The sequence below is a fragment of the Nomascus leucogenys genome, unplaced genomic scaffold, assembly GCF_006542625.1.
Source record: "Nomascus leucogenys isolate Asia unplaced genomic scaffold, Asia_NLE_v1 Super-Scaffold_285, whole genome shotgun sequence".
Classification (NCBI taxonomy): Eukaryota; Metazoa; Chordata; class Mammalia; order Primates; family Hylobatidae; genus Nomascus; species Nomascus leucogenys.
Genome location: NW_022095770.1, coordinates 3940288 through 3959531, shown reverse-complemented (window position 1 = coordinate 3959531; position 19244 = coordinate 3940288). Strand labels below are relative to the sequence as shown.

The 19244-nt window shown below is 42.8% G+C and overlaps 1 protein-coding gene and 1 long non-coding RNA gene across 3 annotated transcripts in view; both read right to left on the bottom strand.

Moving 5' to 3' along the window:
- FBXL20 (F-box and leucine rich repeat protein 20) overlaps window positions 1-19244 on the bottom strand; it is a 130386-nt gene that overhangs the window by 44588 nt on the left and 66554 nt on the right. For both annotated transcript variants that reach the window (XM_030808088.1, XM_030808089.1), the window contains exon 3: window positions 1001-1055. In XM_030808088.1, the coding sequence (XP_030663948.1) occupies window positions 1001-1055 (55 nt within the window). The remainder of the gene's footprint in view (window positions 1-1000; window positions 1056-19244) is intronic.
- On the bottom strand, window positions 7345-12038 carry LOC115833599. Its single transcript, XR_004028977.1, has 2 exons — window positions 12005-12038; window positions 7345-7403 (listed from the first exon to the last, which is right to left on the bottom strand). It is a non-coding gene; the product is annotated as an uncharacterized LOC115833599 (long non-coding RNA).

Here is a 19244-nt window from a genome sequence, read left to right as displayed (position 1 = left end):
GGATGGTCTCGATCTCCCAACCTCGTGATCTGCCCATCTCGGCCTCCCAAAGTGCTGGGATTACAGGCGTGAGCCACTGCACCCAGCCCTAATTTTTTAAATTTTCTGTAGAGATAGGGCTCCCTATGTTGCCCAGGTTAGTCTTGAACTCCTGGCCTCAAGCAATCCTCTCATCTTGGCCTCCTAAAGTAAAGGGATTATAGATGTGAGCCACCAGGCCCAGCCTTAGTTCAGTACTTCTTTGCTATCTATATCCTATCACGTGGTAGGACTTACAACTGTGATATAGTGATTTGGGACTTAGAAAAGATACTATCATTTCTCTGAAACTATTTTTTTTTTTTTTTTTTTGAGACAGTCTCTCACTCTGTCGCCCAGGTAGAGTGCAGTGGCACTATCTTGGCTCACTGCAAGCTCTGATTCTGCATTAACTGTGAATCTTACTAAATAGAATTACTGGTGAAGCAAATTTATCCATTGAGACTATCTGTTATGTGTTACGTATGTATTCTCTTGGTGCTGGAAGATGTCTGTGTGCCTGCATCAACATGTGACTTCATGTAAAGTTTCTTCATGTTCACAGTTCTTAGGAAATGCAGTTTCAATCCATAGCCAGCAATGGATGTTACTATAGGAAAATGCAAGATTAAAATTGTCCTTGTGTAAAAAAAAAAAATGAACTAGGAAAACATAATAAAACAAGATTTCATCACAATTTTGAGTTAAGTCTAAACTTTTAATATGCAGTTTATTGCTTTTTCATCAAAAACATTTCCTGTTCATATTACACAAATAAGAGATACAAAAAGTCAGAGACAGTATATATAGTAGAATCCCATCATAAATTTACATGGGTTTGGGTATGTCATTGGTGAAATAATCTCCTTTAAAACATGAAAACATCCAAGTAACACCTAAAATAAATGGATGACCTATGAAAGAGGCTGTTATCATCAGTGTGAAGAAGGGGACCCCCTGTAACTATGCCAACAATACTTACCCTGGAGACCTGAGCACAGCGGCACAGGGTAACAACATCTAGAAAAGAAAATATCCTAAAAAGAAAAGAGAGAAAGACAAATTTTATTGTATGATAAAGTAGTTGACCTTTATTTATTTTGAGACAAGGTCTCACTCTGTCAGCCAGGCTGGAGAGCGGTGGCATAATCACTGCTCACCCCAGCCTCGACTTCCTGGGGTCAGGTGATCCTCCCATGTCAGGCTCCTGAGTAGCTAGGACTACAGACGCCTGCCACCATACCTGGCTACTTTTTAATTTTTTGTAGAAACGGGATTTCACCATGTTGCCCAGGCTGGTCTCGAACTCTTGGGCTCAAGCAATTGGCCTCCCAAATTGCTAGGATTACAGGTGTGAACTATTGCACCCGGCCAGTATGATAAAATAGTCGCTCTTGATTTTAGCATACAAATAACTGACTACATGTATATACACACACGAACACAAAGGCAGTTCTTTAGAATAAACACACAAAATGCTTGAGCAATCTGTGAAGATAATACTACCCATATAAAACACAGTGGGAAAAAATGTTTTACTTGATAATGTACATACAGATGCTGACCAAGTTCAATTACCTACACCAAAGGATAATAAATAATTTCTAGCTGGTTTTTTTAAAGTAAAAAAAAAAAAAATCCCACCTAAAATTATCAAAAGAAAGAAGCTAGCAGAAGGATCTTTTTTTGTTTTGTCTTGTTTTGAGACAGAGTTTCACTCTGTCACACGGGCTTGAGTGCAGTGGCATAATCACAGCTTACTGCAACCTTGACCTCCTGGGCCCAAGCAATCCTCGCACCTCAGCCTCCCGAGTAGCTAGGATAACAGGCACATGCCACCAAGCCTGGCTAATTTTTTACTTTTTTTGTAGAGATGAGGGTCTCCCTATGTTGCGCAGGCTGGTTTTGAACTCCTGAGCTCAAGCAATCCTGCCTCAGACTACCAAAGTGCTAGGACTATATGCATGAACCACCATGCTTGGATGGGAAGGATTTTTTTTTATTTGAAACAAGGTCTCTCGCTCCTGTCGCCCAGGTTGGAATGCAATGGTGCAGTCATCATTCACTCCAGCCTCAATCCCCCAGGCTCAGGTGATTCTCCCACCTCAGCTTCCCGTCAATAGCTGGGACTACAGGCGCATGCCACCATACTCAGCTAATTTTTTGTTGTTGTTGTTGTTCTGTTTTTTTTTTTTTTTTTTTGAGACAGAGTCTCACCCAGTTGTCCAGGCTGGAGTGCAGTGGCATGATCTCAGTTCAAGTGATTGTCGTGCCTCAGCCTACCAACTAGCTGGGATTACAGGTGCCCACCATCACACCTGGCTAATTTTTGTGTTTTTAGTAGAGATGGGGTTTCACCATGTTGGGCAGGCTGGTCTCAAACTCCTGATGTCAGGTGATCCGCCCTGTCTCAGCCTCCCAAAGTGCTGGGATTACAGGCGTGAGCCACCACACTCAGCCCCTGCTGGGAAGGATCTTAATGAAATATTTTACAGTTATAAAGGAAAAAAGATAATTTAATAAAGCCTAAAAAACAGCAATGAAAAATGTTAAATGTCTAGAAAAAAAAACCCAAAAACAAATAAAATACAAATTAAAAAAAAACATTAGATCTCTACATATTTCATTCTAATTTAATAAATTACAAAACTCTTTTAACACAGCAATGTTAGAAAATATTTACTGTCTAGAATTTTTCTCAGCCTTATAGAAGGTAAATAAATATTTATTTTGAAGTAGACCAATAAGTTATTTGCTTAAATCCTGATAACCCACACCATAAGCTACCTGTGCAAATAGGTCAGGGAATCCTGGAAATAAAAGTGAATGGGAGATCATGCAAGGTGGCTCATGCCTATAATCCCACCTCGTTGGGAGGCTGAAGTGGAAAGACTGCTAGAGGCCACAAGTTCAAGGTCAGCCTGGGCAACACAGTGAGGCTCCCTATTTTAAAAAAGAAAAGAAAAACATAGCTTTGGCTAGGCATGATGGCTAAAGCCTGTAATTCCGCCATTTTGGGATGCGAGGTCAGGAGGATAACTTGAGGCCAACAGTTTGAGACCAGCCTGGAAAATACAGTGAGACCCTGTCTCTGCAAAAATTTTAAAAATTAAGTTCGGGAACGGTGGCTCACGGCTGTAATCCCAGCACTTTGGGAGGCTGAGGTGGGTGGGTCATCTGAGGTCAGGAGTTCGAGACCAGCCTGACAAACACGGTGAAGCCCTGTCTCTACTAAAAATTCAAAATTAGCCAGGCGTGGTGGTGGGGGCACTTGTAATCCCAGCTACTCAGGAGGCTGAGACAGAAGAATCGCTTGAACCTGGGAGGTAGAGGTTGCAGTGAGATGGTGCCATTGTACTCCAGCCTGGGAGACAAGAGTGAGCCTGTGTCTCAAAAAACAAACAAACAAAGTAGCCAGGCATGCTGGTATATGCCTGTAGTTCCAGCTACTTGGGAAGCTGATGTAGGAGGATCTATTGTGTTCAGTGTGAGGCTGCAGTAAGCTACAATCACAGCACTGTACTCCAGCCTGGGTGATAGAGTGAGTCCTTTTTTCTAAGATAGAGTTTCGCTCTGTCGCCCAGGCTGGAGTGCAGTGGCACAATCTCGGCTCACTGCAACCTCAGCTCTTGGGTTCACGTGATTCGCCTGCCTCAGCCTTCCGAGTAGCTGGGATTACAGGCACCCCACCACCACGCGCCCAGCTTTAAAACAAGTTTTAAATTTTGATGTAATCCACTTTATCTATTTTTTCTTTCATTTCCTGAACTTTTGGTGTCAAATCCAAGAAATCACTGCTAAACTCAGTGTCATGAAGTTTTTCTCATGTTTTCTTCCAAAGATTTTATAATTTTAGTTCTTAGATATAGGTCTTTGCAAGACCATTTATTGAAAAGACTGTACTTTTCCCCACTGAATGGTCCTGGCATCTTTGTCAAAAATCATTTGACCATATATGTGAGGGTTTATTTCTGAGCTCTTTATTCTATTCCATTGGTCTATGTCTGCTTTATGCCAGTATCATACTATTTTAAATATTTTCAGTTTTGAAGCAGCAAGTGATTGAAATATTTGCATGATGTCAGAAAAACTATTAACAGCAACTGAACTGGTTTCAAGAATCTTCCCTTATGTTTTCTTACACATTTCCTCTAACAGATTTCTGATATTTTGATTTTTCTCCAACTATAGAGGCCCATGTAAGGGACTATTTAAAACTGATAATAAATTAAATAAGCTGGGAGGGTTAAGCAAGGAGCAACATGGAAAGCAAATATAACTCATCTATGTCCTGCAATCTCAGCAAGACACCAGCAAGGGACAAGAAAATCCCTGAATAAAAGCCCAGAGACCAATTATAGTGAATAACGTCTAGAGAATCTGCCTTCTCTAAGGAGAATCGGATAGGTGGATACAAAGGGGGGAAACATCTAGTTAAAATGATGAGCAATCTCTGAAACTGTGGTTATAATTTTTCAGCTTGCCTGAAAGGAAAGAAAAGCATTCTGATTTGGAGGGTGGTAAGTTTCATTCGAAAAACATTTTTACCACCTGCTATCTACAGGCACTGTTTTAAGTCCCTACTGTTAAGTAACTCATGGCATAGGGGCTGGAGGTAGATATACAATAAGTAAAATATATGAGAAAATTTCAATTAGTGATGAGTACTATAAAAAACATAAAGCTGAGTAATGTGATAGAAGGGTGGTCAAGGAAAGACTCCCCTAGGAGTAGGTATTTGATTTAGGATCTAAATGATCAAAGGAAACAGATTTCCAAGATCCTGGGAGAAGAGCATTCCAGTAGACGAAATAGTGGGTGTATGACAAAGGAATGTTTGAAGATCAGAACAGACAGTGCAGCAGCAGCACAACCCTATACTGAGTTCTTAATTATGTACCAAGCGTCATTCTAAGTATGTAAATTTACATACTAATCCAATGACTCCTTAAAACAATTCTATAAGATAGGTACTATTAGCATTCCCATCTTATAGATGAGGATATTGAGCAAAGTTCTGTTAATCGAGGGTCAGAATATGTTAAAAAAAAGACTGGGCGCAGTGGCTCACACCTGTAATCCCCAGCACTTTGGGAGGCCGAGGCGGGCGGATCACCTGAGGTCAGGATTCCAAGACTAGCCTGGCCAACATGGTGAAACTCCGTCTCTACTAATAATACAAAAACTAGCCGGGTGTGGTGGCACGTGCCTGTAATCCTAGCTACTTGGGAGGCTGAGGCAGGAGAATCACTAGAACTTGGGAGGCAGAGATTGCAGTGAGCCGAGATGGCTCCACTGCACTCCAACCTGGGCGACAGAGCAAGACACCATTTCAAAAAAAAAAAAAAGTTAAAAGACTTTGTGGACAATAGTAAATGATTTCAATTGTATTCTAAGTCTAGGGGAAGCCAGGCCAGGCATGGTGGCTCACACCTATATATAATCCTAGCACTCTGGGAGGCCAAGGCAGGTGGAGGATCACTTGCGGCCAAAAGTATGATCTTTTTTTTTTTTTCTAAAGACGGTTTTGCTATGTTGCCCAGGCTGGTCTCGAGCTCCTGGGCTCAGGTGATCTACCCACCTTGGCCTCCCAAAGTGCGGGCATTACAGACGTGTGTCACCACACCTGGCCCACGGCCAGGAGTTTGAGGCCAGTATGGGCAACACAGTGAGACCCCGACTCTGTAAAAATAAAAAAATGTAGCTGAGGATTGTGGTGCACGCCTGTAGTCCTAGCTATCCAGGGGGCTAAGACAGGAGGATCACTTGAGCTCAGGAGTTAGTGGTTGCAGGGAACTGTGATCACCTCACTATGCTTTGGCCTGGGCAACAGAGCCAGACTGTCTTTTTAAAAAAGAAAAAAAAAATAGGTTTCTATTGGAATGGTGGGAAATAAAAAAGTTAAAAAAATTTAATTCAATAAAAAAAAAATTTTTTTTTTTTTTTTTTTGAGACAGAGTCTCGCCCTGTCACCCAGGCTGGAGTGCAGTGGCGCGATCTTGGCTCCCTGCAAGCTCCCCCTCCCAGGTTCATGCCATTCTTCTGCCTCAGCCTCCCGAGTAGCTGGGACTACAGGCGCCCAACCACCACGCCAGGCTAATTTTTTGTATTTTCAGTAGAGATGGGGTTTCACCATGTTAACCAGTATGGTCTCGATCTCCTGACCTCGTGATCCACCCGCCTCGGCCTCCCAAAGTGCTGGGATTACAGGCATGAGCCACCATGCCTCACCTACAATAAAACATTTTTTAAAAGGTAGAGAGGAATATACCCATTCATACAAGTATTATAGGCATAGCCTTGAGGCTTTTAAAAGTCTAGGATTCCTTATTAAAAAGTTCCAGCAAAGCCATTTTTTAAAAAAGGGTCTATATGGCCAATCACTATTCTTGTTGCACTTTATGCAAATAATCAGGCCAGATATAATAAGACTAAAAGTTACTTTGCACACAAATTGATTACTACGATTTGTCTTTGATAGAAATAGGGGACTGAAGAGAAAAATATTATGCTTCTAAAGAAAACTATACCTTGTATCAGATTCCAACCCCGACCACTGTTTTTGAGTTACTGTCTATAACTCAGACTGAGTCCTAAATTATCTCTAACAGTGTCCTCTAACAAACCTGGACATATATATTTAAAAGCTTGTTTTCATGGATCCTATCAGGAATAAGACCTATTTTTGAAAGACTACTTCAACTAGGACTTATACTTCTATACATGCTGAGATTTCTCTTCCTTTTTGTCAAGGTCTGTACCTGCTGTTTGTCTATTATTTTTATTTTATTTATTTATTTAGAGGCAGAGTTTTTGCTCTGTTGCCCAGGCTGGAGTGCAATGGTGTGATCTCAGCTCACTGCAACCTCTGCCTCCTGGGTTCATGCGATTCTCCTGTCTCAGCCTCCCGAGTAGCTGGGATTGCAGGTGCCCGCCACCACGCCCAGCTAATTTTTAGTGGAGACGAGGTTTCACCATGTTGGCCAGGCTGGTCTCAAACTCTTGACTTCAGGTGATTGATCCACTAGCCTTGGCTTCCCAAAGTGCTAAGATTACAGGTGTGAGCCACTGAGCCCGGCCTTATTTAATTTTTTTAAGAGACAGGATCTCACTCTGTTGCCCAGGCTGGAGTGCAGTGGCACTCTTGCCTCAGCCTCCTGAGCAGCGAGGATTACAGGTGTGAGCCACTGAGCCCAGCCTTATTTAATTTTTTTTAACAGATAGAATCTCACTCTGTCGCCCAGGCTGGCGTGCAGTGGCACTCTTGGCTCAGCCTCCTGAGGAGCCAGGACTACCAGTGTATGGCACCAAACATGGCTAATTTTTAAATCTTTTGTAGAGATGGTGTCTTGCTGTGTCGCCCAGGGTGGTCATGAACTCTTGGCCTTAAACAATCCTCCCACCTCAACCTCCAAAAGTGCTGTGATTACAGGGTAAGCCATGGCACCCAGCCTTGTCTTGTATCCCTGAACGCACTTGTCTGGCCACAACCTGGGATTCATGAATTTTTACAATTAAATATAAAAAAAAGTCATTCCTCAGACTCAGACATGTGCCCCTAGTCAGCAAGAATTAGCTATAGTGGTTGTCACCCCTAATCCCTCATGAATGAAGAATGTAAATAGAATAGTGGGGACTGAAATAGTGCCCCAAATAATTAAAGACATCAGTGAGTAATAGAAATTTTTAGTTTGCAAGATGGCTAAGGAAAAAAACCAGGGCGGGTGCGGTGGCTCAAACCTGTAATCCTAACACTTTGGGAGGCCAAGGCGGGTGGACCACCTGAGGTCAGGAGTTCGAGACCAGCCTGGCCAATATGGCGAAACCCCCATCTCTACTAAAATACAAAAATTAGCCAGGCGTGGTGGTGGACGCCTGTAATCCCAGCTACTTGCGCAGGAGAATTGTTTGAACCTGCGAGGCGCAGGTTGCAGTGAGCCGAGATCACGCCGCTGCACTCCAGCCTGGGTGACAGAGACTCCATCTCAAAAAAAAAAAAAAAAAGGAAAGAAAAAAAAGAAGAAAAAAAATCTTAGGCCAGGTGTGATGGCTCACACCTGTAATCCCAGCATTTTGGGAGGCTGAAGAGAGCAGACAGATTGAGATTGAGCCCATGAGTTCAAGACCAGCCTGGGCAACAGGGCAAAACCATGTCTCTACAAAAAATACAAACTACCTGGGTGTGGTGGTGTGTGCCTGTAGCCTCAGCTACTCGGGAGGCTAAGGTGGGAGGATTGTTTGAATCAAGGAAACAGAGGTTGCAGTGAGCTGAGATCGTCCCACTGCACTCCAGTGACAGAGTGAGACCCTGTCTACGAATTAAAAAAAAAAAAAAGAAACAACTTGCTGAAACTCCTTCTGCTTGTAAGATCACAAAACTGGATGACATCAGCTGGAACCAATGTGTCCAACTGGAGTCTGCATAGAACCAGTTTGCTGATGTCACAGCTGGAATTTCCATCAAGTTTCATACTAACTTCCCCTGAATTTGCACATGCAATCCATGAGGTAGCATGAAAAGACAGTCATGCATGCCTGAAGACTTTCCAGACCTCCTCTTTCCTTCCGCCAGTTACCTGCTAATCTAAGAATTCATCCCCTAAAACTTTTCTAATAAAATTAGTGCATTAAAGCCAGCACAGGGCAACAGATTTGAGCTGGACTCCTGTCTACGTGTTAGTCGACTTGCAATAAAAATCTTTCCTTTACTCAACAACTCAGTGTCGGCTAGGCACAGAGGCTCATGCCTATAACCCCAGCACTTTGGGAGGCTAAGGCAAGGAGGATTACTTGAGCCCTGGAGGTTGAGACCAGCCTGGGCAACATGGTGAGACCCTGTCTCTACAAAAAAAACACAAAAATTAGGCTGGGTGTGGTGGCTCAAGCCTGTAATCCCAGCACTTTGGGAGGCCAAGGTGGGTGGATCACTTGAGGTTAGGAGTTAAAAGACCAGCCTGATCAACGTGGTGAAACCCAGTCTCTACTAAAATACAAAAATCAGTCAGCCGTGGTGGCACACACCTGTAATCTCAGCTACTTGGGAGGCTGAGGCAGAAGAATCGCTTGAACCTGGTGGGCAGAGGTTGCAGTGAACTGAGATCGTGCCACTGCACTCCAGCCTGGGCAGCAAAGTGAGACTCCCTCTCAAAAATTAAAAAAAAAAAAAATCAGCTGCGCATGGTGGTATGCATGTATATGTAGCCCCAGCTACTCCAGAGGCCAAGGTGGGAGGATCACTTGAACCCAGGAGTACGAGGTTGCAGTGAGCTGTGATTATGCCACTGCACTCTAGCCTGGATAACAGAGTAAGCCTGTTTCTAAAAAACAAACAAAAAAACCAAAACCCCCTGTGTCACAGTATTAGTTTTGAGTGCATCAAGCAGCAAGCCTCTTTTGCTCAGTAACAAAACTTTCGGCTTTTAAATTTAGCTGCTGCAGTATTTTATCTTCTCCTTACCTGTCATATTATTTATTTTCCCTTCCTTCTTTCATTACACTTTACTGTCCTTTTAAGCATTTCTGATTTTTTCTTATTTTTCCTCTCTTTGTTTCCAAGTCTTACCTGGGTTCTCTATTAAGACTCTTTTTTTTTTTCCTTTTCAGTTTCTAAGTGGCAGGCAAGGGAGAGAGTATCAAATAACCAGGAAAGGTTGTATGCCTTTCTTCTTCCCTTGAGACAAATTTACTACCACTCTGATGGTTCTCCTTAATAAATTTTCTGTCTTCTTCAATACTGATTATCCAACTTCACTCCCAAATAAACATACATACTTCCAATCTAGGTAACTCAATTCCCAAAACAAAAAATTTATCTAATGTAACAAACATTGCATTGATGAAATGCTTTTTCCTGTCATTCACTAAACTGTACTTTTATGAGGAGTTTCACAATCTAAAGATTCTTAGGTTTGCCAAAACATCACTAACTCCTGAGCAATTTTTATAAATATTATATGGGAGTGGCAGGAGTCACAGATGAAAGGCTTTACAAGCAATGATCCTAATTAGACTTTAGTAACCTTTCAAAAGAAAGGTTCTCTATGAAATAAACCACAATGGACAGACATGAAACATCAGGTTGGTAGTCAGATGTGTGCAGACCTATGAATACCATTAAACACACATCTCAACAATCCTAATTCTGTTCTTAGAATGTCCTGAAGGGGTTCTAAGTATTAAGATGTCATTGAGTTAGCTTTTCACCTGGATTTGAACGTTTTAGAGCATTTAAAAAATTAAAAGAAGACAAATATAGTCACTGTGCTCCTCTATTAAAGTAGTAAGAACTGGCTGGGCATGGTGGCTCACGCCTGTAATCCCAGCACTTTAGGAGGCCGAGGCAGGCAGATCACGAGGTCAGGAGTTTGAGACCAGCCTGGCCAACACAGTGAAACCCCATCTCTACTAAACATACAAAAATTAGCTGGGTGTGGTGGCAGGCACCTATAATCACAGCTATCGGGAGGCTGAGGCAGGAGAATCGCTGGAACCCAGGAGACAGAGGTTGCAGTGAGCCGAGATTGTGCCACTGCACTCCAGCCTGGGAGACAGACCTAGACTCCATCTCAAAAAAAAAAAGTAGTAAGAACTTAGTCTTTCCAGTTCTAATCTTGCTCCCTAGTAAGATGGATATAAGCCTCAGCACCTAAATCCCTTCTACCACTCCACATCTAGTATGTCTATATTTAGCAACCCTTTAAATTCTTTTTTTTTTTTTGAGACGGAGTCTCACTCTGTCCCCAGGGATGGAGTGCAGTGGCATGAGCTGGGCTCACTGCAAGCTCCGCCTCCCGGGTTCATGCCATTCTCCTGCCTCAGCCTCCCGAGTTGCTGGGACTACAGGCGCCCGCCACCACGCCTGGCTAATTTTTTTTTTTTGTATTTTTAGTAGAGACGGGTTTCACCGTGTTAGCCAGGATGGTCTCCATCTCCTGACCTCGAGATCTGCCCGCCTCAGCCTCCCAAAGTGCTGGGATTATAGGCGTGAGCCACTGCGCCCGGCCTAAATTCTATTTATTCCATATATTTGATAATGAATTACTTTTTTTTTTGAGATGGAGGAGCATCCTGTTGCCCAGGCTGGACTGCAGTGGCGTGATCTCAGCTCACTGCAACCTCTGTCTCCCGGGTTCAAGCGATTCTTCTGCCTCAGCCTCCTGAGTAGCTGGAATTACAGGTGCGCAACACCATGCCCGGCTAATTTTATTATTTTTAGTAGAGACGGGGTTTCACCATGTTGGTCCGGCTGGTCGCAAACTCCTGACCTCGTGATCCGCCTGCCTTGGCCTCCCAAAGTACTGGGATTACAGGTGTGAGCCACAGTGCCTGGCCGTCTTTTTGTTTTTTTCTTAATTTGTATTTTTTCTGAGATGGAGTCTCACTCTATTGCCCAGGCAGGGTGCAATGGTGCGATCTCGGCTCACTGCAACCTCCACCACGCTGGTTCAAGTGATTCTCCTGCCTCAGCCTCCCAAGTAGCTAGAATTACAGGCACCTGCCACCACACCAGCTAATTTTTGTATTTTTAGTAGAAACAGCGTTTCGCCATGTTGGCCAGGCTGGTCTCAAACTCCTCACCTCAAGTGATCTGCCCGCCTTGGCCTCCCAAAGTGCTGGGATTACAGGTGTGAGCCACCTCGCCCGGCCGAGATAATTATCTTTAGAAACAAAAATAAAAGAATTGGTGGGGTAGGCTGCCAGGGTTTTAGCTACTACAGCAATTATTTTTTTCCCTCATAACAAACATTTATTTATTTTTATTTTTTTATTTTCTTGAGACGGAGTTTTGCTCTTGTAGCCCAGGCTGGATGCAATGGCACAATCTCAGCTCACAGCAACCTCCACCTCCTGGGTTCAAGCAATTCTCCTGCCTCAGCTTCCAGAGTAGCTGGGATTACAGGCATGCGCCACCATACCCAGGTAATTTTGTATTTTAAGTAGAGATGCGGTTTCTCCATGTTGGTCAGGCTGGTCTGCAACTCCCGACCTCAAGTGATCTGCCCACCTTGGCCTCCCAAAGTGCTGGGATTACAGGCATGGACCACAGTGCCCAGCCCAAAATTTACCTTTTAAAATACACTTTAAAGTGCATAATTCAGTGATTTTTTTTTTTAGTATATTCACGGTGTTGTGCAACCATCACCACTATGTAATTCCAGAACATTTCAACAATCTCAAAAGATTCCCCATACCCATTAGCAGTCACTCTCTATCCCTTCCTCACCCAAGCCCCTGGCAACCACTAATCAACATTATTTCTCTATGGATTTGCCTATTCCACACATTTCATATAAATGGAATAATACTGCAATGAAAATTTTTGTGTTGGCTTTCACTTAGCACATTTTAAAGAATATATCCATGTTGTTGCATGTATTCGTACTTCATGCCTTTTTATGGCTGAATAATATTCTACTGTATCCATTCTCCAGTTAATGGACAATTGGGTTATTTTGACTTTTTGGCTATTATAAATAATGCTGCTATAAGCATTCCAAGTTTTCGTGTGAATATATTTTCAGTTCTCTTGGATATAGCTAGGTTATGTGGTATCTCGTTGCTTTTTGTTTTCTTTTTTGGGAGACCGAGTCTCACTCTGTCACCCAGGCTGTCACCTGGCTGTAGTGGCGCCATCCTGGTTCACTGCAACTTCTGCCTCCCAGATTCGATTCTCCTGCCTCAGCCTCCTGAGTAGCTGAGATTACAGGCACAAGGCACCACACCCACCTAATTTTATATATTTAGTAGAGACAGAGTTTCACCATGTTAGCCAGGCTGATCTGGAACTCCCAACCTGTAGTGATCCACCTGCCTTGGCCTCCCAAAGTGCTGGGATTACAGGTGTGAGCCACCACACCTGGCCAGTTACGTGATATTTCTATGTTTAGAGATTTTAGAAACTGCCAAGCTGTGTTCCACAGTGGCTGTACCAGTGTACACTGTAGTGTACATTCTCACTAGGAATTTGTGAGGGTTTTAATTTCTCCATATCCTTTTCTTTTTTTTTTGAGATGGAGTCTCACCCTGTTGCCCAGGCTGGAGTGCAGTGGCACGATCTCAGCTCACTGCAACCTCTACCTCCCTGGTTCAAATGATTCTCCTGCCTCAGCTTCCCAAGTAGCTGGGATTACAGGTGTACACTACCACACCCAGCTAATTTGTGTATTTTTAGTGGAGACGGCGTTTCACCATGTTGGCCAGGCTGGTCTCAAACTCCTGACCTTAAGTGATCTGCCCACTTCAACCTCCCAAAGTGCCAGGATTACAGGGGTGGGCTACTGTGCCCAGCTTAATTTTTGTATTTTCACTAGAGACAGGGTTTCGCCTTGTTGGCCAGGCTGGTCTCGAACTCCTGACCTCAGGTGATCCGCCTGCCTCGGCCTCCACATTCTTGACAACACTTTTTGATAACAGCCATCCTAGGGAGTGAGAATTGGTACCCCATTGTTGTTATGATTGGCATTTCCCTGATGGCTAATGATGTTGAGCATCTTTTCATGTGCTTATTGAAAGCAGTACGCTTTTAGTAAGGTTTTCACAAACTACCTCAGGAGGGAAGATTATTAATGGGCAAAGTTTAAATAATTTATATATATATAGTACATGTCTTTAAAACATATAGGTACACGTTTTCTTCCTCTTCCCTTCCCTTGTTGAAAGAGTCAGTCCTAAAGCCATTAGGAGGGGCATAGCAAGGTAGGTATCAATGCCAGGTTAGAGGTTGGGTGCAGAGGCTTGAACAATACGTCAGAGTCCAAGCAGAGTGAGGAGAGGACCCTTGAGGAGAGTGACCCAGCAGGAGATACTGGGACACAAGCAGGGTGAATAGGCAGCCTTGGGTAGTGTCAGAGACAAAGTAAGGTGAGAAGGGCATCCACACAGAGGACAAACCTAGTGTGGTTTTAGAACCCAAGCAGGACTTTGTCCGTGCAACAGGAGGAAGGTGGCATGGCATGAAGTACCCGAACCCAATGAAGTGAAGAGGGGGTCTTTGAGAGAGAGAGAGCGCAACTGTAGAGTGAAAATGGTTAAAATCAGGGGAACTGAGTAAATAATAAAATACATTAACCATAACAAAGATGAGCAAGGTGGCTCATGCCTGTAATCCCAGCTTTTGGGAAGGCCAAGGTGGATCACTTGAACCCTAGAGTTCAAGGTTACAGGGAGCTGTGATCATGCCATTGCAGTCTAGCCCGGGCAACAGAGCAAGATCCTGTCTCTAAAAACAAAAAAACATTAACCACAACAGAAGTTAGGTTTCTGTTACAAAGGGAGTTGTGAATCTGGAAAGGGAGAAAACTAGACTAAATTATGCAGTGTTGGATTAGAATTGGAAATATCAGTATATTAATAGAAACACAGTTCTCAATATAAGCAGATATAAACATACATGTAAATTGTGTACATATATGCACATGTGTTCATGTACATACATACATACACACACACACACACACACATATATGTATTTTTTTCTTCCCCCCCGAGCTCTGTCTACTAAGAGGGCCTAGAGCAGTAACCCCTCAATGGCAATGGTATTTAACTCCCAGATACTGGCTTCTAAACATTTCTTTCTAGTAGAAGGAATCAGGGCTCCTTGGAGAAATAGTGCAGAGAAAATGTAAGATGAGCCTAGAACACCTTGTGATAGAAAGCTCAAAGAATGATGGGGACATGTTAAAAAGTCATGGGAACCAGCCTGAAGGGGCTCCCACTGGCCAAATCTGGGACAACCTGAATATGAAAACAAACGAGAGCAATGAATTACAATTTACTAAATAAAAAAGGGAAGCCATAAATTCAGACTGATGTAAATTAATAAACTGAAGTTTTAAGAAGAATGGGACGACTGGGCATGGTGGCTCACGCCTGTAATCCAAGCACTCTGGGAGGCCGAGGGGGGTGGATCACGAAGTCAGGAGATCAAGACCAGCATGGCCAACATGGCGAAAGCCCATTCTACTAAAAATACAAAAAAGTAGCTGGGCATGGTGGTGGGTGCCTGTAATCCCAGCTACTCAGGAGGCTGAGGAATGAGAAGCACTTGAACCTGGGAAGCGGAAGTTGCAGTGAGTGGAGATCGCGCTACTGCGCTCCAGCCTAGGAGACAGAGCAAGACTCCATCTCATTTAAAAGAAAATGAAGAAAAGAACAATTAATAAAACATAAGATGTTCTTGGATAGCATAATTTAATATCTTAGAAGATACCAATACTTCCCAATGTAATTTCCTGATTAAATGTCCAATATATGAATTGAATCCAAACAGGTCTTTTTGCTTAACGAAAAAAATTGATTCTGAAGTTGATATGGATGAAAAATGTGTGAAAATCACCAAGAACTTATTAAAAAAGACAAAAAGGAGGTGCTTTTTTTCCCCCCGTGAGACAGAGTCTCACTCTGTCACCCAGGCTGGAGTGCAGTGGTGCTATCTTGGCTCACTGCAACCTCTGCTTCCGGGGTTCAAGTGATTCTCCTGCCTCAGCCTCCTGAGTAGCTGGGATTACAGGCATGTGCCACCATGCCTGGCTAATTTTTATATTTTTAGTAGAGACGGGGTTTCACCATGTTGGCCAGGCTGGTCTTGAATTTCTTACCTCGTGATCCGCCCGTCTCTGCCTCCCAAAGTGCTGGGATTACAGGTGTGATCCACCGTGCCCAGCCAAGGTGCTTATTAAAATGTACAAAAATTACTGAATTCCAAATAATATGGTGATTATAAAGAAACAAAAAAAATGACGGAACAAAACAGGGCATCCAGAAAGGCCCCAAATACATGTAGGAATTTAATACATAGGAGAGTTGACTTTTTTTTTTTTTTTTTTTTGAGACGGAGTCTCACTCTGTCACCCAGGCTGGAGTGCAGTGGCACGATCTCGGCTCACTGCAAGCTCCTCCTCCCAGGTTCACGCCATTCTCCTGCTTCAGCCTTCCCAGCAGCTGGGACTACAGGCGCACGCCGCCATTTTTTTTGTATTTTTAGTAGAGACGGAGTTTCACCATGTTAGCCAGAATGGTCTCGATCTCCTGACCTTGTGATCCGCCCACCTCAGCCTCCCAAAGTGCTGGGATCACAGGTGTGAGCCACCGCGCCTGGCCTGACTTTCAAATTAGTAGGAAAAGAATGAATTATTTAGTAAATGGTGTTAGGAAACCTCATATTTGAAGAAAGCAAAAATCCCTGCCCTCAAGCCATATAAAAAAAATTCCTATGATAGCTTTATTGGCAAAATGTTGACAATTATTGAAGTGGAGTAACAGAAGTTTCATTATACCATGTTGTCTACTTTTGTGTTCGTTGGATTTAAGAATTCCATGAGAAAGAGTAGATTTTAGTGGATAAGAACAAAGGAAGGCAGGTTGAGTTTTTGGAGTATGCCTAAAGAACGAGAAGCTGGTCTGCATCTTTGACACGATGTGGTAAGAATCCTCAACAATAGTCTAAGACTATCAGAATTCCACGCAGCCAAGTCCTTGGAAAGCCCTTAACTTTAAAAGTGTTCTGTGCCACTAAATTTTCTGTTATGAACATTTTACCACAATTAAAACAAAACAGGCCGGGCACGGTGGCTCACGCCTGTAATCCCAGCACTTTGGGAGGCCGAGGTGGGCATATCACCTGAGATGGGGAGTTCGAGACCAGCCTGACCAACATGGAGAAACCCTGTCTCTCCTAAAAATATAACATTAGCCAGGCATGGTGGCGCATGCCTGTCATCCCAGCTACTCAGGAGGCTGAGGCAAGAGAATCGCTTGAACCAGGGAGGCGAAGGTTTCAGTTAGCCAAGATCACGCCACTGCACTCCAGCCTGGGCAACAAGAGCCAAACTCCATCTCAAAAAAACAAACAAACAAATAAACCAAAAACCTTCTGTACCATAATGCTGAAATAGATCATAAGCAACTTCCTCTTCTCCTTAAATAAACCCAGAAACTCCCTAAAAAAGAAGCTCATAGCAAATGTAAGCAGAAATCTCCTTATTAAAATACTGAGAAGTCCTTATTTGTTATTTCCAACTTAAGAATCAGCAAAAATTTTATTACAAGACAATATTAAAAAGAATTCTGGGCCGGGCGTGGTGGCTCACGCCTGTAATCTCAGCACTTTGGTAGGTCGAGGCAGGCAAATCACGTGGTCAGGAGATCGAGACCAGCCTGGCCAACATGGTGAAACCCCGTCTCTACTAAAAATACAAAAAGTAGCTGGGCATGGTGGAGCGTGCCTGTAATCCCAGCTACTTGGAAGGCTGAGGCAGGAGAATCGCTTGAACCAGGGAGTAGGAGGTTGCAGTGAGCCGAGATTGCATCACTGCACTCCAGCCTGGCAACAGAGCAAGACTCAATCTCAAAAAAAAAAAAGAGAGAGAATTCTGCCTCTCAGAGAATTATTAATGTTTAAGGATAGTTTTTCAAATTTCAGATAATAGCAACTCTACATTCTAAGATTACCTTACAAAATGGACACTAAAGCCCAATGATGACAGATTTAAAAAGGATAGCAGGGCTTGGGCACAGTGGCTCACGCCTGTAATCCCAACACTTTGGGAGGACAAGGTGGGCGGAACACAAAGTCAGGAGTTTGAGGCCAGCCTTGCCAACTTGGTGAAACCCCATCTCTACTAAAAATACAATAATTAGCTGGGCGTGGGGGTAGGCAACTGTAATCCCAACTAGTCGGGAGGCTGAGGCAGGACAACTGCTTGAACCTGGGAGGCAGAGGTTGCAGTAAGCCGAGAGCATCTGGCCTGGGCGACACAGCAAGACTCCACATCAAAAAAATAAGACAAAAACAAAAGTATAGCAGAGGGCAGAACTGGGAGGAGATAGTGAAGGCCAGAAAAACAAAAACAAAAAAAAAACAACGAACAGCAGGGAAGTAAATCTTTTCATTGTTATTATTTTTTAAATAGAGACCGGGTCTTGCTGTTGCCCAGGCTGCTCTTGAACTCCTGGCCTCAAGCAATCCTCTCACGCCAGCTTTCCAAAGTGCTGGAATTACAGGCATGAGCCACTGTGCCTAGCCAATCCTTTTATTAAGTCTAGTATTGTGTATTACACTTACTTTGACAGGCTGATTTTAATTGAAAAACACACAGATGGTAATATACATACTGTAAAAAGTCCCTTCTGTCCTTGAGACAGTCACTGTTGCTTACTTATCTTCCCATGAGTTTTCTGTCCCTACAAACAACATACATATACATACACACAGGTTTTATTTCTTATATAAACTAGTTTTATAACTTGCTTTGTTGACATAACAGATACACAAATATTATTTATCAAATATTGTCTGCCTCTTGAATTCTGTGCAAAATTTGGTAGATCAACTATCTATACTTGCCTTGTTAAAAATCAATGCTTAAAGAGAAATTTTTTTGGTATCAAGTAAAAATAATTAAAAATATATGTTTATAGCTACTTTAAAATTTTAAAAGCCGTTTAATTTTTGGAGGTGGATCTATATTTGATCATATTTGCCTGTCTGCCTTCATCCATTCCCTCCTTCCTGAAGACAGTAACAAAGACATAAAAGATAAGTGGTATATACTGACTTCACAGCACAGTTTACCAACTTCTGACTCTAAATATTTCACACATAACTATTAGCATAAGAGGCTTTCGAATATAACTTGTATTATTCAGATGGAAATATTAAAGCTCAGACTGATTTCTGATAGTACCCAGGATGTCTAGTATGAATTTTTGTTTTTTGAGATAAGAGTTTTACTCCTGTTGTCCAGACTGGAGTGCAGTGGCAAGATCTTAGCTCACGGCAACCTCCGCCTCCCAGGCTCAAGCTATTCTCCTGCCTCGGCCTCCCAAGCAGCTGGTACTACAGGTAAATACAACCATAGCTGGCTAATTTTTGTATTTGTTGTAGAGATGGGGCTTCACCATGTTGACCAAGCCGGTCTCAAACTCCCAGGGTTCAAGTGATCCACTGGCCTTGGTCTCCCAGAATGCTGTGACTACAAGCCATGCTCGGCCCAGTATGAATACTCTACAACAAAAAGTGACTAATAGCCACACGTAACTCAGAAGACAATACAGATACAGTTTTAACAAAATTTTTTATTTCATATTTTTATGATCGCATTTGGTAAGTTCTTTTTTTGTTTTTTTCTCTGAAAGAAACTAGTATGTATTTGCTAAGTTCTGCCTCCAAAATATACAGTGAACGTAAGTGAAAACTTAAGAATACTCCCAGTATATTTTTGAAGTCC